Raw genomic sequence first — 23,824 nt, 5'->3', positions numbered from 1 at the left:
TGAATGAGAAAGTGTTTGTAGAACTCATTGTTAAAACGGCGGAGCAAAAACTTGGGCGCCTGGCCAATCGGAACCCGGAGGCTATTTTGAAATCTTTCCAGCAGCAGCCAATAGGTGTGCAGGAGGCGAAGCTTAGTGTTGGCTCAAGCCAATGAGGCTGGCGCTGTGCCTGGCTTGAGCCCTGGGGCTCGGCCCTTGGGACTGTCAGAAGGTTAAAGATGGAGCCCACCGGCGAGAGGGTGCCATGAGGTGCGGAGTCGTCCGAGTAGGACAGGGTCGGCGACAACCAGGATCTCCTTCCACTAACCTTCGCTTTGTCCCCTCCATGAGAACGAGGGGTGTCTGTCCATGTGAGTAGCTGGTCTGAGGTGGGCGGTGCGGTGAGGGTAGGGGCCCTCCCGGCAGGAACTCCAGATGGCATGAAGCCCTCATTCTGCTCCTCCCGGCGGAAGAATCTGTTAGGATGGAATGCAGAACTCATACTGGGGGAACAGATCAACAACTAGGTCTGTAACTCCAAGGGCCTCACCTTCTAGGAGTGAGCCACCCCTCTTATTCTAGAAGGAGCTCCAGGCTGAAACAGGGTACGAGGTAGCCCCACTGTGCTCCTCTTGGGGCTGAGCGCAGGTTCTCCTCCTTTGTATGTGAGCCCCCTCGGGTGCTTGCCCTTAAGTTCTCTCCTGGGGGTGTATTTCACCAGAATCAGAACCATGTTGGGCAAAGTTTGGCTGCTCTGAAGTTCCTAAGACCCGGAGGACTGGATCCCGGCTGGGATCCCTTCTGTGCTCCAAGAGGTCCCACCCACCTATGGTGGTCGAACTTCCAGCCTTGTACACAATGAGGGTGATGGATTGACTGCTGGCTGCAGGTGCTCTGACTAGGTTGCACTACTGTGCTCTGAGAAGCAGTGCAATGATATTGTCAAAGCATCTGGGACCAGCCTTGTAGAACACCTCTTCACCTACAACCCTGCCTGCCCCCCTTCCCAGGCCGGGCCCCTCAGGCCTGCATGCCTTTCTTTCTCCCTGCTCGTTTTACTCTGTTCTCCATGGAAACTTGAGATTCTAGCCAGGCCTGTGTCTCTGGGGTCAGAGGGCACCTTTGACCCAGGCAGAGGCCCCGCCCAGGTAGGCCCGCCTTCTAGGTCTAAGATCCCACCCCACCCCCACCGGAGAGGCCCACAGGCTTGCTGGACACTCTTTCCCTGTTGCACTACTGTGGACCTCTGGGGAGCAGTGCAATGACGAAAGGGCGTTTGTCGGGCTCTGCCTGCCACCCACGCTACTCTCTCACTCCCCAGCTGAGAAGCCTGAGGGACCCAAAGGGAGTGCTTGGATTCCTGGGGCAGGGTTGGATGAGACTCCCTAGCTGAGAGAATAAGGCGGATTCTGGGGAGCATACTCCAAGGCTAGAACCAGTACAAAGATGAGATCCCAGATTTGAAAAGGCTCTGGTTTCAAGCTCTTGGCTCCCCAGGTTAAGATTAGGGAGTCCATGCTAGGTGTGGTGGCTCATGTCTGGGAGGCCAAGGCAAGAAGATTGCTTCAGATTTGAGGCTAGTCTGGTCTATGATGTAATGCTGTCTCAAGAAAAATAAATAAATAAATAAATAAAAATTCTGGGCTCCAGGAGCTTGAGGAGAAACAGATGTTCACCTCTTTGTATGGAAATGGCTTCTGTGCCTTACTTAGCTTTGGCTACACCAGGAAGAACAGCACTTAGCCTTCCTGAATTCCTGAAGATAACAAAGTGAAGAGAGACTATTCTGAGTGGTGTTTGGGAGGAGGCATGAGAAGGTGCACACCAGGGCCATTATGTTGGGTCTCGGGGCTTATCAGGATGCCTGGGATGGATGAATAGACTTGGCCATAGGATGCTTGCTCACCATGCTGCTTGCTCTTTTACAGGAGGGTATATCCTGAACAGGACAGACAGTGAGGTGTCCAGCATGTCTGCTCTCCAGACAGGGCTGGAGCCAAACTTTTAAGGAAGCCTTTCCCGGAATTTGCTTACAGGGTTACTTTTACCAACAAGACCCAGTGAAAAGCTGGGTGTGGAGGCCCATGCCTTTGAACTCAGCATTGGGAAAACATGGGTAGGTGGATCTTTGTGAATTTGAAGACAAGACTGTCTACATCTCTAATTTCAGGACAGCCAGAGTTACATGGTGAGCTTCTGTTTCAATGCCCCCGCCCCCAAAAATAAATCCAGTGAGAGTTGGTCAGGCCCATTTCCTTGAAAGGAGGCCCAGACTTTGAGACTGACTTTGGGGAATAGCCTTCACCCTGGCTTGACAATCGTACTCTAGCTGTCCAAGTCCTGGCACCGGTAGGGGAACTGCTCTGATGCATATATGGGTCTCAGGCCAGATGGAGGGCTTTGATCATGAAGAAGTAGCTGGCATCCATCCTCCCTAGTGGCCATGGTAGATGCACGCCAGCAGCTTTTCGTGCAAGCACGAAAGCATCCTTGCTGACATGCCCACGAGTCCTTACTTGTAAGGACTCGGGTGTGGGCCTGGTGCTTAAGGGAGGGCTGGACCTCGGAGGTTTTAGGTTGGCTGTCAAGAGGCAGGTGAAGAAAACTTTCAGAAATGTAGCTCAGGGGCCAGGAGGACAGAACAGGAGGGCATCAAGACAGGGCAAAGTGGTCTTGAATGGGGCATGCTGTCATACACCTTTAATCCCATCATTCGGGAGGCAGAGACACACAGAGGCCTAGATCAGTCTGGTCTACAATGGTTTCGCCGTATAACCAGAACTACACAAAAACACAAACAACAAAAAAAGAAGTGGTCATGCCGGGCGTTGGTGGCGCACGCCTTTAATCCCAGCACTCGGGAGGCAGAGGCAGGCGGATCTCTGTGAGTTCGAGACCAGCCTGGTCCACAAGAGCTAGTTCCCGGACAGGCTCCAAAACCACAGAGAAACCCTGTCTCGAAAAACAAAAACAAAACAAAAAAAAAAAAAGAAGAAGTGGTCGTGAAGGAGCGATCAGGACATGATCCGGAGGGGAACGTGTGTAAAAGCTGCAGAGCAGGACAGGAAACTGAGAGGGTGCAAAAGCCAATGTTAAAGCGCTTTGAGGGCAGAAGGAAGTCCTTTTGGATATTGCCTCGGTGAACTGGAAGCCAGATTCAATTGCCAGGGCAGACTGGTATGGCAGGGTCGGGCGGGAACAAAAAACTGGGAGAGGACCATGGCTCAGAAGGAGATTAAAATCCCCAAGGTACCTCCTGGGTGGTCAGGAGGCTTGGGGGAGGGAGAGCACACCAGTGCGCAGGCCTGGGAAGGTGGGCATTGTCACGTGTACTGGCACTGGCCCCGCCCCCTGATTCTAGGGCGGACTGGGAAGGGGGCGGGTAGTCTGGGGAACTGGAGCCTGCACTGCTGCTGTAGGGAGAGTGGGTACATCCTGTAGTCACCGCCCCGTGGGCTCTTGTCACCTTTTGGGACCTTGGTTCTAGCCCTTGGGAGGGTCCCTTTGCCCCAGGAGCTCTGCCCTGACTGCTGCTCCGCTCTCAGACAGCACCAGCCTACCACCAGTAGTCCCTCTCGATGGAAGTCCTGGACGAGTACGACAACGAATTCCCCCAGAGTGTGACCTTCTGCCAACTCATCTCCGAGGAGGACTTCGAGAGGCAAGCTGCTACCTACACGGAGCGCTCGCTGCGCCGCCTCTTCCGCTCCTTGGACCGCAATCCAGCGCTGGCGGAGAGGGTCGTTCGCAAGGGCAAGCAGACTGAGATGGAACAGCGTGGACTCCTCTCCGGCCTCTGGGTGCGGAAGGCCCCCACCTTCACCTGCAATTTCTTAGGGAGGATCTTTGAGGGTGGGGTTTTGGCTTAGGAATGGATGGGGAGGTCACCTAGCGGGATGTGTGGGAGGCTTGGGGCAGCCGGAAGGGTCTTTTTTGAAGCCAAGGATGCCAAACCTGGGGATAAAGCAGGCAAGCGACTCAATTCTGGCTTTCCGTCTTTCCTCAATCGCTATTGCAGGCGAAGTTTGTCTGTGCTGTCCAGGGGGAACTGAACCAGTGCAACAGCATGGGTGCCCTGGAGATGCATCAGCGCCTGGAGCAGCTGAAGTGGCGCATCCACCGTGTACACCTGTATTCCCGGGGTGAGGATCAACTACTGAAGGTGTGAGCTCTTGGTGATCAGAGCCCAGGGCCGCTCTTCCCATTTCAATTACCATCAACATTGCAGTATATGTGAAGCTCAGGTTGGTGACATCAGTAGTGCCCAGGTTGCACTTACCCCTCTCGGATCATATTTAGTGAAGAGCAGGAAGGAGGACCGGGAACAGAAAGGGAGAAAAACCACCACACCTAGCTCTAAAACAAAGTATTATTGTTGTATGTGTCTATATACACATATGAGTATGTGTGTGTGTAAGGCACACACGTAGAGGTCAGAGGTTAACTTGCAGGAGTCAGTTCTTGCACTGTAGGATCTGGAGATCCGATTCAGGTTGTCAGGCTTACATAGCAAGTACTCTTGCCCAGTGAACCATCTTGCTGGCCCCTTTCTTTTCTTTTAAATTTATTATTTTTTAGACAGGGTCTCACTCTGCAGCTAGTTAGCTAGCTCTGGAACTAACTCATTGTGTAGACCAGCCCTGCCTGGAACTAAAGACGGGCACCAGCACATCTGGCTCTCTGCTCTCGTTCTCCACCTTTGTATTTGGACAGGAGGTCTCTCGCGGAACCTGAAGCTCATTGATTTGGGTAGGCTGACAGACCAGCGAGCTTCAGGCTTCTGTCTCTATCTACCCCCAGAGTGCTGGGATTATAGCTGTGTGCTGCCCTACCCTGCCCTGTGTTTTCTGTAGGCAGTGGGAATCTGAACTCAGATCTTTCTTTCTTATTTTTTTTTCATCTTTTTTGAGACAGGCTTTCATTTGTAGCCTTGGCTGTCCTGGAGCTCACTCTGTAGACCAGGTTGGCCTTGAACTCAGAGATCTGCATACCTTGGCCTCCTGAGTGCTGGGATTAAAAGTATGCACCATCAGGCTTTGAATTCAGATATTATGCTTCTGATGTAGGTACGTTACCAGCTGAGTCAGTTCCTTAGCCCCCTTTATTATTTCTCTATTAACATTTATTTTAAAAATTTAAGTATTTTTAATGCATTACTTATGTGTGCGCGCGCACATGCACGCACGCATGTGTGTATGCATGTATCCCATGTACTTGTACAGATATCTGTAGAAGCCAGAAGGGGGCATTGGATTCCCTGCAGCTGGAGTTTCTGGTTGTTGTGAGCCACCTGACATGGGTGCTGGGATCTGAACTCGGGTCTTCTGCAAGGGCAATAAGTGCTCTTAACCACTGGGCCATCTCTTCAGCCTTTCTGTTAATGTTTATTTACTGTGTTTGCACGCACACGCACTTTCCATGGTGTATATGTGGGTGGCTGAGGACATCTTGCAAGGATTTAATTCTCTCTACCACAACTCAGGTTATCTGGCTTGGTGGCAAGCACCTTTCCTTGCTGAGCCAGCTTGTTGGGCCTCACATATCCCTGGCTGACCTTAAACTTGATATGTAGCTGAGATTAACTTTGAACTCCTGATCCCCCTGCCTCTATCTCCTGTTTTTTGGGGATTACAGGCATATACCACCATATCCAGCTAATGAACCCTTCTGATGGGCTGTATGAGGTGTGCTTTAATACTCAGATGCATTCCCAAGGCTCATTCAGTGCTTTCCATAGGCCTGAGTAGAGCAGGGTTTGGCTCAGGGTCCCTCCAGTTATTCCACCCTGTCAAGACCTCACTATGTGTTTCCTTTTCCATCCCCACATGCCTGTGAGGCCTGGTGTAGGCTGAGGGCTCACTGTCTGTGGTCTGGGCATCCTTGCTGCTGTTGGTAAACTCACAAGCCTTGCCTGGGAGGCAGCAGGTTACCCTGCAGGGCCTGGTTCATTCTAACATTCCCGTCGAAATTGTACCCGTAGTCAGGTGGTGGTGGTGCAGGCCTTTAATCCCAGCATTCGGCAGGTAGAGGCAGGCAGATCTCTGTGAGTTCGAAGCCAGCCTAGTTCTAAGACAGGCTCCAAAACTACAGAGAAATCCTGTCTCTAAACCTCCCCCCCCCCCAGAAAAAAACCAAAAAGCAAAATTGTGCCTTTAAAGTTAGACATCTTGGCATGAATTCTGTCTAGATACAGTTATCTGCCTAAATATAGTCAGATAGGGCGTCTGACTCTGTAAGAGATGTAAGTAGGTCGGATGTATGGCTCTGTTAGAATGTTTGCCTAGCACACGTGAAGTCACAAGCTTAATCCCAAGAACCATGTAAACTGTTTGTGTTTAGTATAATCCCAGCAACCTGGAGGTCGGAGATAGGAATATCACAAGTTTAGGGTGATTGTCAGCTGCTGTTATAGGCCAGCCTAGGATATGTTAGACCTTGTCGAAGGGAGGGGGGGGGCTGCTGGTACCGGTCAGTGCTGGCTCTGAGTTTTGTTCCAGGATTTTCTAAAAGCCCGAAAAGGCTTTCCTTTGCTGGAGAGGTGTATGACCCTTGTGTTACTGTGTTTGGGTCCTACTGCCCAGGGGGTCAGTACTCACTACACCATTTGATGCAGGTGCCAAGAAGAGGAGGAGGAGGAGGCTGAAACCAAAGAGAGCAGCAGATCCTGTCATCTTCCGAGACCGGTCAACCTCCCCGTGCCTGCCACCAGCTCCATTACCACCACCATTGCCACCGCCACCGCTACCTGTCACCACCATGGCCTCTGTAGTGGCTGCATCACCTCCTGTCTATACTATGCCCAGGGTCTTTGGCCCCTTTCCTCCACTGTCTGGCAAGCCGGTCAGTGGGAACTCACTTTACTCCAGTGCTAGGAGGGTGGCTTCTCCTGGCTTGCCCACAGCAGTGGTCCTCAGATCTCTGCAGAAGGGGGCTTCTCTCAGACAGGTTTTGGGTATGCACTAGCAGCAAGTCAAACAGATAAGAGGGGGCTTCCCTCGCTGAGGGCCACTACAGAGGTGAATGGCACAAAGTTCCACCTCCTGTCCTACGTGAGCCATGTGCTTGGGATGCCCCTGAGAATAGGAGGAAAACCATAGGCTTGACTCACATCTGATCCCCATCCCTGTCTCTCGGGGTGTTATCCCTCCTCTGCCCCCATCTGCATCTTTGGCCTGCTGTTTATCCCATGTCTCAGTTCAGATCCCCCTTCTCCAGCAGCCCTCTTCTTCCCGGTAACCCTTGCTTTGGGGGTGGGGCTTCCTCAGTTCCCCACCACCGTCTTCTCTGCATCCCTGGGATCAGTTCTTGCTTCCTGTGTAAGGACTGCTTTTCTGCGTGGAAAAGTGCAGTTTCCACTCTGCCCTGAGATTTTCTTTGTTTCTTGTAGATGGAGAAACTCGATATTTCAAGGTCTGAAGTGAAATTAAACTGGAACAGTCTTTCGTCAACTTCTAAGAGGTGGAAAAGCCTTTTGCGGGAGGGGGGACATCTTGAGTGCCAGACTTGATGGTTATTTTGTCTCAACCTCTTAATTCTCACCATTTTGGGTGGTGATTATGCTTATTTCGGGAGTGTGGACTGTGATGGGCCCCTTGGACCTGTGTTACAGAGAAGCATGCTGATGCGGTGGGTGGGCCCAACGCCAACACCCCATTTCTTTCCTATCTTGCAGCCACATGGTAGACCTGACCCCCTTGGTCCTCAACCCTGGAGGCTTCCATTTCTCCTATTTGGCAGGAAACAATGCACATAAGCTGCATTGCCCTGGCTTCCCCTGGTGAGTGTTTGCATTGCACTTTTCCATCCGGACCCCTGGGCTCTGTTCTGGTGCCAGGAACACTGCCTCTCACAGACCCTGTGACTCAGACCCCCAGGCTCTGTTCCAGTGCTGGGGTCCTGCCTCTCACAGACCCTGTGACCCGGACCCCCGGGCTCTGTTCCAGTGCTGGGGTCCTGCCTCTCACAGACCCTGTGACCCGGACCCCCAGGCTCTGTTCCAGTGCTGGGGTCCTGCCTCTCACAGACCCTGTGACCCGGACCCCCAGGCTCTGTTCCAGTGCTGGGGTCCTGCCTCTCACAGACCCTGTGACCCGGACCCCCGGGCTCTGTTCCAGTGCTGGGGTCCTGCCTCTCACAGACCCTGTGACCCGGACCCCCAGGCTCTGTTCCAGTGCTGGGCACTGTGATAATGTGCTCAAGGGCAGAAGTTCCTGATATTCCTTCCACTCCCAGAACCTCACACATAATCAGTGTTTGCAATGGTAGATGATATCAGTGATTGGCCAAACCCAGGCCCAGTTGAAAGGAAGCAGCTAAGGTGTTGTCTTGGAATCATATTGCAAAGCAGGGTTCACCAAATGTGGATTGTTAAAAGTCACTTATAGAGCTAGAGCTGTAACTTGTAATCACAGTGCTTGGCAAGTGGAGGCAGGAGGATCAAAAATTCAAGGTCATCTCTGCCTTTGTGGTCAGTGTAAGGCCAGCCTCTGCTGCATGAGACCCTAACTCCTGACAGCCACTGGTGTGTGTGTGTGTGTCTGTATACATGCATGCATTGTATGTGTGTATTGCTTTTGGTCTGTGCACTAGTGTATGGAGGCCAGAAGTGAATATGGGAGGTCTCCCTCCGCCACTCTCTACTTTTATTATTATTATTGATGCAGGGTTTATTACGGAATCTGGAACTTAATACTCTGACGAGACTGGCTAGTCAGTGAGCTCCAGGCATCTGCCTGTCACTGTTCCCAGCTCTAGTACTGCAGGAGTGCAGTGCCGTGCCTGGGCTTTTATGTGGGTGCTGAAGCTATGAAGTCAGGTCTTCATACCGTTGGGGCAGGCTCGGGGCCATCTGTCTAGTCTAAATCACCCAGCTTTTTTTTTTTTTTTTTTGATTTTCGAGACAGGGTTTCTCTGTCACTTTTGGTTCCTGTCCTGGAACTAGCTCTTCTAGACCAGGCTGGCCTTGAACTCACAGAGATCCGCCTGCCTCTGCCTCCCGAGTGCTGGGATTAAAGGTGTGCGCCACCACCGCCTGGCATCACCCAGCTTTTTACTGTCTTCTTTCTTTCTTTCTTTCTTTCTTTCTTTCTTTCTGTCTGTCTGTCTGTCTTTCTCTCTCTCTCTTTCTCTCTCTCTTTTTTCTTTTTCTTTTTTTTTCTTTTTTTTTTTTTTTTTTGAGATGGGATTTTACTGTGTAGCCCTGGCTGTCCTGGAATTTGCTCTGTAGAACAGAGACTCGCCGGTCTCTGCCTCCTGAGTGCTGGGATTAAAGGCATGCGCCACCACCTGGCTTAGTTTAGTTTTCTGCTGTTGTGATAAACACCGTGACCAAGGCAACTTCTCAAAGGAAAGGTTTATTTGGGACTCATGACTCCAGAGGGAAGGAGTCCATCACCATTCCAACAGGGAGGATGGCAGCAGATTGGCAGGCATGGCGTGGGAGCAGCAGTTGAGAGCTCGGATCCTCATGGCTCTGGGGATGGTGGAACCCACCCCTGTGACAAACAGTTCCAACAGCGGGGGATCCTCTGGGCTCATCTGTACCACCACAATTGCCTCAGCGGGTAAAGGCACTTAACTGCCCAGCCTGGGGGACCTCTGAGAAAGGAGATCCTAGTGGAAGGAGAGCCTGACTCCGTGAGCTGTCCTCTGATCGCCACACGCATGCCTGGCACGCTTGCACACACTAAGATTCTTTAGAGACTCTGCGAATGGTCGGTGTTAAAATACGCCATCAGCTTCCCTCCTGTAGAGCCTCTAACAAAACTAGGCTGCCTCCAGCCCCCCCGTGACATGAAGGTTGGAAAGCACCAGAATCTGTCACGGTGTGTAGCTAGGTGGACTTTGAGGGGTTTGTGCTCTGAGACCTACCATCCATGTGAGACTGTCTAACCTGTCAGCAGACTCAGTGTTCCTTCCGTGTGCTGTGTCTTCATGTGTGCTCTGTCTGAGGCAGGACTAAGCGTGCTTTCCTTACAGAGGAGCAGAAAATCGTGAGCATGGTAAAGGCACAAGCACAGAGTCAGAAAATGAAGCAAATGTGACTTTTAAAAGTGATAAAAGTCAAGGCTTGTTCTGGGGAGGGAACTCAATTATATGGATTTATTTGTTTTTGGAGATGGCAGCTTCACTATGTAGCTCTGGCTGGCCTGATACTTGCGATGTAGACCAGGCTGTCCCAGAGCTCATAGAGGTCGGCCTGCCTCTGCCTCCCAAGTGCTTGGGATTAAAAGTATGTGTTGCCATACTTGGGTATTCAGTGGACTTTTCTCATTTTAGACGATGATAAGGATGGTGGTAGCATGTGTGTTACCTGTCCACAGAAAGTGAAGCAAGGGGAGAGAGGAAGGGGAGAGAAAAAGGGGAGAGGGAAAGGGGAGAGGGAAAGGAAGTGAGGGAAGGGACAGAAGCACGTTATGGCAATTCTATAAATCATTTCTTCACCAAGGGAGAACATATTTGCAGATCATTGGTACAGTATTTATTTATAAATGGCCAGGGGAAAAAATTGGTCAGCATCGTCTGTCATTAGAAAATATTTTTTTTTTTTTTTTTTTTGTTTTTCGAGACAGGGTTTCTCTGTGGTTTTGGAGCCTGTCCTGGAACTAGCTCTTGTAGACCAGGCTGGTCTCGAACTCACAGAGATCCGCCTGCCTCTGCCTCCCAAGTGCTGGGATTAAAGGTGTGCGCCACCACCGCCCGGCAGAAAATATTTTTAAAACTACAATGAAGTTACCCATTCCATCAGCTTAGGAGCTGCAGTTAAGCAAACATGCCATGTTAAGGTGAACGCTGGTTGGGATAGTCGGTCAGAGCTTACGTACTGTCTAGGCTGATCTCACTTGAATTCAGGATAGTCGGTCAGAGCTTACGTACTGTCTAGGCTGATCTCACTTGAATTCAGGATAGTCGGTCAGAGCTTACGTACTGTCTAGGCTGATCTCACTTGAATTCAGGATAGTCGGTCAGAGCTTACGTACTGTCTAGGCTGATCTCACTTGAATTCAGGATAGTCAGTCAGAGCTAACGTACTGTCTAGACTGATCTCACTTGAATTCAGGATAGTCGGTCAGAGCTTACGTACTGTCTAGGCTGATCTCACTTGAATTCAGGATAGTCGGTCAGAGCTTACGTACTGTCTAGGCTGATCTCACTTGAATTCAGGATAGTCGGTCAGAGCTTACGTACTGTCTAGGCTGATCTCACTTGAATTCAGGATAGTCGGTCAGAGCTTACGTACTGTCTAGGCTGATCTCACTTGAATTCAGGATAGTCGGTCAGAGCTTACGTACTGTCTAGGCTGATCTCACTTGAATTCAGGATAGTCGGTCAGAGCTTACGTACTGTCTAGGCTGATCTCACTTGAATTCAGGATAGTCGGTCAGAGCTTACGTACTGTCTAGGCTGATCTCACTTGAATTCAGGATAGTCGGTCAGAGCTTACGTACTGTCTAGGCTGATCTCACTTGAATTCAGGATAGTCGGTCAGAGCTTACGTACTGTCTAGGCTGATCTCACTTGAATTCAGGATAGTCGGTCAGAGCTTACGTACTGTCTAGGCTGATCTCACTTGAATTCAGGATAGTCGGTCAGAGCTTACGTACTGTCTAGGCTGATCTCACTTGAATTCAGGATAGTCGGTCAGAGCTTACGTACTGTCTAGGCTGATCTCACTTGAATTCAGGATAGTCAGTCAGAGCTTACGTACTGTCTAGGCTGATCTCACTTGAATTCAGGATAGTCAGTCAGAGCTAACGTACTGTCTAGGCTGATCTCACTTGAATTCAGGATAGTCAGAGCTAACGTACTGTCTAGACTGATCTCACTTGAATTCAGGATAGTCGGTCAGAGCTTACGTACTGTCTAGACTGATCTCACTTGAATTCAGGATAGCCGGTCAGAGCTTACGTACTGTCTAGGCTGATCTCACTTGAATTCAGGATAGTCAGTCAGAGCTTACGTACTGTCTAGGCTGATCTCACTTGAATTCAGGATAGTCAGTCAGAGCTTACGTACTGTCTAGGCTGATCTCACTTGAATTCAGGATAGTCAGTCAGAGCTAACGTACTGTCTAGGCTGATCTCACTTGAATTCAGGATAGTCAGAGCTAACGTACTGTCTAGACTGATCTCACTTGAATTCAGGATAGTCGGTCAGAGCTTACGTACTGTCTAGACTGATCTCACTTGAATTCAGGATAGCCGGTCAGAGCTTACGTACTGTCTAGGCTGATCTCACTTGAATTCATCTTCCATCTCAACCTCCTTCATAGCGGAGTGAGAGGTGAGCTCCACTGGGCTTTGCTCGCATGGTTGATCTGTCAACTTCTTGGAACTGAGATACCTAGACTAGGAAAACATGCATCTGGGTTTGTCTGTGACAGGGTTTCTATAGGGGACTGGTACTTGAGGGCTCTAATCGGTGACTTGCAGGAGTGACTATTGGAAAGTAGAGAAATTGGAAGATAAGGTCTACATGGAGGCAGAGGGTCTCGGGGACACGTCCCTGTGCCTAGCTCTCGTTAGCTTCCTGGATGAAGTGAACAGATTTTTCTCCAATTTCCTTGTGCTATAATGTTTCTGCTTTGCCCTGAGTCTAAAAGTCATGAAATTAACATATTGTGAACTAAAACCTCTAAAATTATTAGTCAGAATAAGCTTCCCCCTTTTATTTTGAGATAGGGTCTCATTAGGTAGCCCTGGCTTGCCTGGAATTCACAGAGATCTGCCTGCCTCCGCCTCCCAAGTGCTAAGATTAGGGGCAAATTTTCCCCTTTGAATAATTTCTCTCAGGTTTTTGTCATGGTACAAAAAGCCTAACATGGGTGGCAATGTAAAATAGTAGATCCACTCGTGAGAATCGGCTTGGCAGTTCCTCGGATGTTGTGCATCCTCAGAAGGCCTGAGGACAGGGACTGAATCAGGACTTCCATGGCTGTGTCCTCACGCCATCATTCACAACATACACCCCTGGAAATGAGCTCCCTGAGTCCGAGATGAGTCAACAAAACGTTCTGTACTCATTCCATAGAGGATTATCAACCATACTACAATCCCTGGACAAACTGTGGAAGTCCATGGAGCGAAGGATCAGATACAGGAGGGAAAATACTAAACTGGCAGTGGTGGCACACTCCTTTAATCCCAGCACTCTGGAGGCAGAGGCAGGAGGATCTCTGTGAGTTCAAGGCCAGCCTGATCTACAAGGACAGTCAGATATACAGAAAAACCCATCTCGGGGCTGGAGAGATGGCTCAGTGGTTAAGAGTATTGCCTGCTCTTCCAAAGGTCCTGAGTTCAATTCCCAGCAACCACATGGTGGCTCACAACCATCTGTAGTGAGGTCTGGTGCCCTCTTCTGGCCTGCAGACATAACACACAGACAGACTATTGTATACATATTAAATAAATAAATATATATATAAAAAAAAGAAAAACCCATCTCACAAACCCAAAGGAGAGAAAAAGAAAAAAGAAAATACTATATGACTAAACATATCTTGACTGGGTTAATTCAGAAGTAGTGGTTTGGAGAGGGCTTGGAGAGGGAGGTAAGAAGTTACTACTTATGGGTAGATACAGAGTTTCTGCTTTGAGTGACATTCTAGAAAGAGTTGCAGTGCTTCTGTATGTGATACCTCTCAACTGTATGATGAAAATGGTTCAAAGTGTTCTGGTGGTGTGTACTCAGTGTTAGAGCGTGTGCCAGGCATGCATGGATCCCCATCATTCTAAAAGAGATTCGGAAAGATATGGAAGACAGACATAAAAGCACATAGTGGCACACATCTGTAATCTCAGTGCTGGGGTGGAGGTAGGAAGATCCAGGCAGACGGCTGCCCATGTATAGTTGAACCAGAGAGCTCCAGGTTCAGTGAAGAGACCCTGTTGGTTATTGAAAAGACAGTAGACAGCTGGGCAGTGGTGGTTCACGCTTTTAATCCCTGCACCCAGGAGGCAGGCATTCGAGGTCAGCCTGATCTATAGAGCAAGTTCCAGGACAGGCTCCAAGGCTACACAGAAAAACCCTATCTCAAAAAACCGAAAAAGGAAAAAAGAAAGAAAGAGCTCACCAGTTCACATCTGTAATTCCAGCACACTTGGGAGGCTGAGGCAGGTAGATTGCTGGGAGTTCAAAACTAGCCTAAGATAAAGCTAGCCTGAGCTACAGAGGGAGACTTAGTTTCAAAAATAAATCAAATTGAAGCCATGTGCGGTGCCACACAGCTTTAGTCCCAGCAGTCAGGAAGCAGACACAGCCGGATCTCTGTGAGTGTGGAGGTAGCCTATTCTACACAGTTCCAGAACAGCCAGGGCTACATAGGTAGAACCTGTCTAAAAAACCAACAAGAAAGTAGGTGAAACTTGGAGCGTTCCTTAGTTGCCGCTCCCAGCACTACCCTACTTCCCATCCTTATGAATCACTTACTCTGGCCTCAGAATGTGGCCTTTTGTGTCTGTCTGACTTATGGCCATGTTTTCAAAGTCCATGCGTCCTGCCCGCAGAGCTTCTCTCCTGTTTCCTGTTTCAGTAATAGTCCTTTGTATTATTATTATTTTTGTGTGCATGTTGTATGTGTGTGCATGTGGAGGGTATATGTGGCAGTCGGATTTCTTGATCACGATTCACATTTTTTTAAATGATTTTTATTTTGTGAATATAAATGTTGGCCTGCATGTGAGTCTGTGCACCATGTGTGTGCCTGGTGTCCCAGGAAGTCAGAAGAGGATGTTGGAGCCCAGGAATTAGTTATAGATGGTTGTAAGCCACCGTGCAGGTGCTGGAAACCGAACTCTGGCCCTCTGTGAGGGCACTGAGCCATCTCTCTAGACCTTTCATTTGTTTTTAAGATAAGGTCTCTCACCGAATCTGGGCCTTGCTTGAGTGGTTGTGAACCTGGGAAGTGTCACATGTACGCTGCTGTACCCAGCCCTTGGGTGCTGGGGATAAGAACTCCAGTCCCCATGCTTGCACAGCAAGCATTTTACCGACTGAAAGACTCCCCAGCTCCTGCTTGTGTATCAGCTATAAGGATCTGAATTCAGACTTTTTTTTTTTAATTATTTATTTATTATGTATACAATATCCTGCCTACACATATGCCTGCAGGCCAGAAGAGGGCACCAGACCTCATTACAGATGGTTGTGAGCCACCATGTGGTTGCTGGGAATTGAACTCAGGACCTTTGGAAGAGCAGGCAATGCTCTTAACCTCTGAGCCATCTCTCCAGCCCGAGTTCAGACTTTTGACTACTAGGAATAACGACATGATGAAAGATTTAGTTTTAGCAAGGTCACAGTTTTTGCTTTTCTTGAGTAGACATCTAGATCATATGGTAAATTTAATGTATATATATAACATGTATATTATATACATATGTATATATACACATGTCTATACATTTTTTACAGTGTTGGTGATGGAGCCCAGGACCTCATACGTGCTCGGCAAGTACTCTACCACTGACCTACATCCAGGATCCTACTGTTTTGAGAAACTGCCAGACTGTACAAGTAGCCTCATACAGTCTCACTAGTGATACACCGAGGGTTCATTTTTACCATAAGCTAGGGGCACTTATTACCATTCAGACATTCACATGTATTTATTTGTGTGTGTGTGTGTGTGTGTGTGTGTGCGCACCATAGTGTCACTGTGGCATGCATGTAAGAGTCAGGACAGCTTGCAAGGAGCTGGCTGTCTCCTTGTCATGGGTGAGCTCGGAATTAAACAGGTTTAGAAGAAAAGTGCTTTTCCCCGCTTGCTGACCCTGGCGATGCTTATTATCTAGCTCTTGTCATCTTGTTTTGTTTTATCAAGTCAGGGTTTCTTTGTGTAGGTCTGGCTGTCCTAGAACTCACTCTGTAGACCAGGCTGGTCTTGAACTCAGGATCTGCCTGCCTCTGCCTCCCAAGTGCTGGAATTAAAGACATTTGCCACCACTGCCCAGCTTTTTCCCTTTCTCCTTTCTTTCTTTCTTTCTTTCTTTCTTTCTTTCTTCCTTTCCTTTCTTTTGAGACAAGGCCTTGCCGTGTAGCCCTGGCTGGCCTGAAATTTGCTAGGTAGACCAGACTGAACTCAAATTGTCATTCCTTCTGACCCTGCCTCCAAGTGCTGGGACTGTCAGTCTGTACCACCACACTTAGCATGGCTTTATTCATTGTTTTGTTTTGTTTTTGCTGTTTTCTTTGAGACGGGGTCGATTTTTCTCTGGTAGCCTGGAACTCAGTACATAAATCGTGCTGGCCTTGAATTCAGAGACCCACCTCTTCCTCTCGGAGTGCTGGTGTCCAAGGGGTGTGGCACTACGCCCATCTTTTTCTAACTTTTTTTTTTTTTTGATTTTTCGAGACAGGGTTTTTCCGTAGCTTTTGGTTCCTGTCCTGGAACTAGCTCTTGTAGACCAGGCTGGCCTCGAACTCACAGAGATCCACCTGCCTCTGCCTCCCGAGTGCTGGGATTAAAGGCGTGCGCCACCACCGCCCGGCTTCTTTTTCTAACTTTTGCACTGGGGATCAGGCTTAGGGTCTACTAGGCCAGTGCTTGTTCTCCCACTTAGGTAAATTTATAGCCATATTTAAATAAATAAAATGGGGGGGAGGGTGAGAGGGCTGAATGAGGACAGTTGCTTGCCACCAAGCCTCAGGACCTGAGTTTGATTCCCATGGTGGAAGGAGAGACCTCCAAGCTGTCCTCCAGCCTCTCCAAGTGCAGTGTAGTACATGCAAATTACAATAAATCCCTGCAATAAAATATAAAACAGATTTGAGATGGTGGTCACCCTGTGTTGCCCAGGTAATCTTGACCGTCTAGGCTTAAGTAGTCTCGCCATCTCAACCTCCTACGTAGCTGCCTCAGAAGCAGCATCTCTTTACCTTGCTGCCCCAGTGGGTGTGAGCAGATCTCATTGTGGTTCTGATTGACTTTTCGTGTTGACCAATGATGTTCAATCATTTCCCTGAACTTACAGCTGATTTGTATGCATTTGGGAAATGTGCAGTTGGTTTCTTCTCCTAGTTCTAATTGTTTTTTAAAGTTTGTTGATTTATATTTTATGTTCATTGGTGTTTCACCTGCATGTATGTGTGAGGGTGTTGGATTACCTGGAACAGGAGTTACAAACAGCTGTGAGCTACCATGTAGGGCTGGGAATTGGACCTAGGCCCTCTGGAGTAGCAGCCAGTGCTCTTAACTGATGAGCTATCTCTCTAACCCCCCCTTTTAAAGATTTATTTATTTATTACATATATAGTGTTCTGTCTGCATGTATGCTTGCATGCCAGAAGAGGGCACCAGATTGTATTATAGTTGGTTGTGAGCCACCATGAGGGTGCTGAGAATTGAACTCAGGACCTCTGGAAGGCAGCCAGTGCTCTTTTTTTAAAAAAAAATAATTTATTTAACTTTATTTCATATGCGTAGGTGTAAAGGTGCCAGATTCCCTGGGACTGGAGTTACAGACATTGTGAGCTGCCATATGGGTGCTGGGAATTGAACCCGGATCCCCTGAAAGAGGAGCCAGTGCTCTTAACCTCTGAACTGTCTCTCCAACCCTCTAGCCCTTGTTTGTCTAAGCATTAGGGTTCTTGGTGTTTTCCCCCATTGATTAAAAAATGATTTATTGATTTGTTTATTTATTTTTGGTTTTACGAGACAAGGTTTCTCTGTGTATCTTTGGCTGTCCTGGAACTTACTTTGTAGACTAGGCTGGCCTTGAACTTACAGAGATTCACCTGCCTCCTGCCTCCCAAGTATGGATGGTTGTGAGCTACCACATGGTTGCTGGGAATTGAATTCAGGTCCTCTGGAAGAGCAGCCAGTGCTCTTAAACTCTGAGGCAGAGGCAGGTGGATCTCTGTGAGTTTGAGGCCAACCTCATCTAGAGCTAGTTCCAGGACAGGCACCAAAGCCACAGAGAAACCCCGTCTCAAAAAACAAACAAAAAGGAGGAAATGCGGCTGAGCATAGCGGCAGACACCTTTAACCCTAGCTCTGGGGCATCAGTGGCAGACAGATCTCTAAGTTTGAAGCCAGCCTGGGTTCTACATGGTGATTTTCAAGTCAGCCAGGGTAACACAGTGAGACCTTGTCTTAAAAGCAAACCAAAACAGTAACCAAAATCCAAACCAAAACAAAAAGCACTATTACCACCACCACCAAAAAAAAAAAAAACCACAGAGAGAAATATGAACCTAGGCATGATAATTCTTGTCTTAATTCCAGCACTCTTGAGGGACAGGCAGAAATACTGCTAGAAGGTTGTCAATCAGCCTGCTTGAGAATAAAAGTTCTAGGAATCCAGGCCAACCAAGGCTATGAGGGCTATTATAAATAAACTACATAAATAAATGTATATTTATATATAAGCAATATATTATAAAATATGCATTCATGTTATGGAATATTGTATGGCTATTCGAATTATGCAGAAACAGTTGTATGACTTTTCTGGGATGGTGTGTGAGCAAATTCCTGTTCCTCTCAGATAACGTGCTGAGGAAGATCAAAGAAATGATTCTACCCACGTTTAGCTTGGTGAACTTGCATTTATGGTTGTTCCTTTAGGAGTGAGAGCCACCCAAGTCAGTGGTGCCATTGGAAAGCTCCCCCTGATGTGGTGAGGCCCTATGGAAGTGGTGCTGGGCTTCCTTCTCCAGCCTGAGAGTCTCTTCCCCTTAGCGATCTTCTACTGCTTGTATACCTTGCAACTTTTTTGTTAGTTTTCAGAATTCATTGAGTTTTATGATTTTTCTCTCCAGGAGGAAATGCTTCAATCTAGAGGAAATTGCTACAAACATGTATTCTATTCACAAAATGGTGCCCAAGTGGAAGTGTTAGGGAGCAGTGGATCTGATCAAAGGGGGTTGAAAGGATGAGCAGGCAGCCCCTGGGAGGCTGAGGCAGGAGGATTGCTGCAAGTTCAAGACCAGTCTGGGACACATAGTTTGAAGCTACCCAGTCCCCCAAAACAAAACAATATGGCCACTGGGACATGTTCACTCCTTTAAAGAGCTGCAGGACAGCCTGGTTTGCATCGTGAAGGACAGACACCTTGTCCTTCACAGGATTTACATGTGTTTCGGGTTTTCTACAATCACAAACAGTACTTTAACGCACAACACTGAACAGAGTCCACGGGAGAGGTTTCTAGAAGAAAAAACATCTTGGGAGACGCCTTATCTCTGTGATGTTATTGCGTGTATGTCTGGGAGCCCTCTGGGCTAGTTTCCTACTTCATGGGCATTATTGGCCATCTCCCATGCAGGACAGCACCATCCTGTAGTGAGCCCTCCAGTACCAATGAGACTCCATCGCCTGTTGTGAAAGCTTCCATCTTTACTCCGCCTGTCCTGCTCAAGTTCCAGCCTGTGCCCAGACCTAAAGACAATTCAGAGACGTTCCAGCCTGTGCCCAGACCTAAAGATGATTCAGAGACGTTCCAGCCTATGCCCAGACCTAAAGATGATTCAGAGACGTTCCAGCCTGTGCCCAGACCTAAAGACAATTCAGAGATGTTCCAGCCTGTGCCCAGACCTAAAGACGATTCAGAGAAGTTCCAGCCTGTGCCTAGACCTAAAGAGGATTCAGAGAATGACCCTGGCAGTGCAGAGTCCATTCCTGCCAAGAAGAGCGAGTAACCTCTTCCCTACAGACCATGTCCCAGGAATGAATAAAATTCCTACAGAGGTGCATTATAGGTGGAGTGTCTCTGTGTCTTAGCAGCTGCTCCCAAATAACCATTCAGAGACTTATTATAAATCCTCGGCCAATAGCTCAGGCTGGTTACTAGCTAACTCTTACATTTTAAATTAACCCATACATCTTATCTACGTTCTGCCATGGGCCTGTACCTTCTTTCAACACAGCATGTTCATCTCTCTGTGTCTCCTGAGATTCTGCCCTTCTTCCTCCCAGCATCCTGTCTAGCTGTCCTGCCTATATCTCCTGCCTAACTACTGGTCAGTCAGCTCTTTTATTAAACCAATCAGAAGGCACCTTGGCAAAGACACATCTTCACAGTCACCTTTTTGCATTCTGGTGTGGGGCTCCTCAGGGTTTGTACATTTTCTCTGTACTTCCATCTGATACAAATGGGGGTACAGTCAATATTTACTCCCAGCCTAAGGTAGCATGCAATATGTATATAGTATGTGTTCAGCCAGTTGTGGTGATCTCTGTGAGTTCAAAGCCAGCCTGGACTATGAAGCAAGTTCCATAGGACAGAGAAACTCTGTCTGGACAACCCTACCCTGCCAAATATGGATTGTGTGTATTTAGATCAGTACCATTTTGTGGCCCCTTGCTTGCATTCCAACAAGCAATTCTTTTGTGTGTGCTTTGAGAGAATGGGGTGGGAATATTGGTCTTCCCTTCAGTGACTGGCCCTGTCTGTCCTTGCAAGTGAATTGTATTTTCCTTGCTTGTGTTCTCTAAACACAAGCCTACTTTGGTGGGTGTTTTGCCTGGAAGAGAGTGAATGGGTCTGTCAATTTCCAACTTGATACTTCTCTGAGTTTCAAAAATGTGATTCTCATTTTCACCTTGTATACAGGCCTTAGAACCTGTTCTCCATGTGAGAAATCAGTCATTACTGGGCATTAGAGATATACTGTTTGAGTCACGATGGATGCCCACACCTCTATCAGAACATACACAAAATTACTGTGTAATTATAAATTGTGATAAACTATGGGAGAGATATGATTAGGGTGGCCAAGGAAGGTTATTTCTTCTCTCTCTCTTTTGTTTTGAGACAAGGTCTCACTGTATATTCCTGGTTGACTGTAACTCACTATGTAGAGCAGGCAGGACTTGAACTCATAGAGATCCTCTAGCCTCTGCCTCCCAAGTGCTGGTTTAAAGGTGTGTACCACCATGCTAGTCTAAAAAATCTTTTTTTAATGGTTTATTTAACTTTATGTGCATTGGTATGAAGGTGCTGGGAATTGAACCCGGGTCCTCTGGAAGGGCAGTCAGTGTTCTTAACCACTGAGTCATCTCTCCAACCCCTAAAAGATCTTTTGAGATGAGATTTATTTGGAAACCAGAAGCCATGACTTGAGAAGGGACAAAGGTGACTTGCCTTGGGTGATGGGTGGACAGGGGTCCTTGTTAATCCCACCGGATAAGAGTTGAGATCATTACCCACCTTTTTTGGCTGAATGAGCAATCTTTACTTCCTGTCACACACAGCTACTCCCTAAAGCAGGGTTTGAGAGAACAGTTCCAGAAACAGGAGAAATGGTTTATTTATAGCCCCCCAAACTGCAAGGCTAGGAAGCTTCTGATGTGTTTTCAGGTGGTGTAACTGGAGGTTTCTCCCTCGTCTGCCAGTTCCTGAATAACCACTCTGAGGCTTAATATTAATTTACAAACTGTTTGATCTATTTGCTCAGGCTTATTATTAACTAGCTCTTAAAACTTAAATTAACCCATTTCTATTATTATTATTATTATTTTGGATTTTTCGAGACAGGGTTTCTCTGTAGCTTTTGGTTCCTGTCCTGGAACTAGCTCTTGTAGACCAGGCTGGTCTCGAACTCACAGAGATCCATCTGCCTCTGCCTCCCGAGTGCTGGGATTAAAGGCGTGCGCCACCACCCGGCTCCATTTCTATTATTCTATATTTTACCACAAGGCCCGTGGCTTATTACCTCATATCCCACTTCTCTAGCTGTTGGCATCTCTCTGACTCCACCTTCTTTTCCCTTTATCTTTGCTTGGATTTCCTGTATGGCTCTATTCTGCCTGATATTGGTCAAATTAGCTTCTTTCTTAACCAATGGTAATAAAACATATTCACAGCATACAGAGAGACATCCCACATCAGGGTGGTGAATGAAAAAAAGAAAAAAAGAAAGGAGCTGAACATGATTGCTCCTAGGTATGGTGGAGGAGAAGGTTTATTATAGATTAAAGGAAGAGACCAGTCAAAGGCAGGAACATCTGGGAGAGTCCATTGTAGATGTGACCCTGAACCTTACAAGGAGAGGGGAGGGGGAAACCAGGTACAGCAGTCAGGGGGCTCTGCAGAGCAGATGAAAAGGCCAGGTAACCAAAATGGTTGAATTATATAGGGAAGAGCACTTGGGAGAAGTTTGGGGTAGGAGGCAGGGTGTAGAAGAAAGTTTCTGTCCCACCCGGTTCCACAGCCATTCAGTCCCAAAGAAATACACAGAGGCTTATGTTAATTATAAACTGTTTGACCTATTAGCTCAGGCTTATTATTAACTCTTTTTTTGTATTTTTTTTTTTTTGAGACAGGGTTTCTCTGTAGCTTTGGAGACTGTCCTGGAACTAGCTCTTGTAGACCAGGCTGGTCTTGAACTCACAAAGATTCACCTGCCTCTGCCTCCTGAGTGCTGGGATTAAAGGCTGCACCACCACCACCCGACCTATTATTAACTCCTACAAGTTAAATTAACCCATAATTCTTGTCTATGTTTAGCCACCATGTGACTTGGTATTTTTTTCAGTGCAACATGTTCATCTTTTCCCTCTGCATCTGGGTGGCAACTGAAGACTGAGGCTTTCCTCTTCCCAGAATCCTACTCTGGATGCTCTGCCTATACTTCCTGCCTGGCTACAGGCCAATCAGCATTTTATTAAACCAATAAGAGTGACAAATCTTTACAGGTACAAGAGTATTATCCTACAGCAGCAGGCATACCAGTCGGGAGGCCCCTGTAACAGGCAGGGACTAGAATGCACGGAGAACCTGGTGGCCAGTATCCACTTAGATGTGTTAATAGACACCTCAGCTGTGTTCCTGAGTTTGAGACTTACCAGCTGGAGGTCAGGATATAGGCTCTGCAGCGTGTACTTTAGTATCAAAATACAGATTTGCAACAGAGGTCAGAGAGATTGAAAATTCTTTTTTTTTTTTTAATATTTATTTATTATGTATACAATATTCTGTCTATATGCCTGAAGGCCAGATGAGGGCGCCAGACGTCTTTACAGATGGTTGTGAGCCACCATGTGGTTGCTGGGAATTGAACTCAGGACCTTTGGAAGAGCAGGCAATGCTCTTAACCACTGAGCCATCTCTCCAGCCCCGAGATTGAAAATTCTTAGATCAGACATGTAGACAAGAACTTGACATGTAACTGGCTTTGGGAGTCAGGATATAAGCGGTGTTTAAAGCCTCAAGCTTAGCTGGCTAGAGAGATGGTTCAGCAATTAAACACACTGGCTCCTCTCCCAAAGGGCCGATTCAGTTCCCATCACCTATCTGACACATACATACAGGCCAAACACCCATGCACATAAAAAATAAATAAAACCACAAGCTTAGGCTGGAGAGATGGCTTCATGGCATCACAGGTAAAAGTACATGCAGCACAAGCCTGGTAAGGAGAACCAACTCCTGGATCTTGTCCTACTAGCTCCACACATGTGCCAAGGCACATAGTTGATCACACACATACTTTAAAAAGGAAATTCAAGTTTAGCATACCCCTTAGGGTTAATCTCTAGTCTTCTGCATCCTCAGGCAAAAAACCAAGCCATACCAAGGACCTGGCTCCAGGGAATTATCTAGCAGCGGAGATGTGTGGGACTAGGGAGGGCACTGGACCTAGGGAGGGCTTCATCACCTGCCACCTGTTGGGCCTGGAGGACGTGGGGGCCGAAGGAGAGCAAAGAAAGGGAGGTGAGCAGGCAGTGGGATGGACACGCCTTTGCAGGCGCTGGTCCAGGAGAAAAGGCAAGAGGCTTTAGATACAAGGGAGGGCAGGTCTGAGCGGATCTGATTGGCATAGCATGGGCTGGGCAAGTAATCAGGCAGTACACAGAGAAGTCTCTGAGAAGTTGCAACGCAGTTTGGCTGGAGACAGGAAAAGA

General features: G+C 47.8%; 1 protein-coding gene across 1 annotated transcript; it reads left to right on the top strand.

Moving 5' to 3' along the window:
• Window positions 1–244: 244 nt before the first annotated feature.
• On the top strand, window positions 245–19,617 carry LOC121464800 (extensin-like). Its single transcript, XM_041677901.1, has 8 exons — window positions 245–350; window positions 2,016–2,095; window positions 3,525–3,779; window positions 3,998–4,121; window positions 6,593–6,819; window positions 7,367–7,437; window positions 7,652–7,756; window positions 19,245–19,617. The coding sequence occupies exons 3-8, from the start codon at window positions 3,558–3,560 to the stop codon at window positions 19,615–19,617; spliced, it is 1,122 nt and encodes a 373-aa protein (XP_041533835.1). The 5' UTR covers window positions 245–350; window positions 2,016–2,095; window positions 3,525–3,557.
• The last annotated feature ends 4,207 nt before the right edge of the window (window positions 19,618–23,824 follow it).

This window comes from Microtus oregoni, unplaced genomic scaffold (assembly GCF_018167655.1).
Source record: "Microtus oregoni isolate MIOR12 unplaced genomic scaffold, Mior012 000029F_ref0000214, whole genome shotgun sequence".
NCBI lineage: Eukaryota > Metazoa > Chordata > Mammalia > Rodentia > Cricetidae > Microtus > Microtus oregoni.
Note: the sequence above shows the minus strand (reverse complement) of the source record. Positions and strands in the feature narration are given on the sequence as shown.

Bases quoted from the DNA above. Each gene is read 5' to 3' on its own strand.
- LOC121464800 (XM_041677901.1), top strand. From the start codon at position 3,558: ATGGAAGTCCTGGACGAGTACGACAACGAATTCCCCCAGAGTGTGACC. The intron at 6,820-7,366 runs GTCAGTGGGAAC...TGTTTCTTGTAG, and splicing joins CTCCACTGTCTGGCAAGCCG to ATGGAGAAACTCGATATTTC. The intron at 7,757-19,244 runs GTGAGTGTTTGC...TCTCCCATGCAG, and splicing joins CATTGCCCTGGCTTCCCCTG to GACAGCACCATCCTGTAGTG.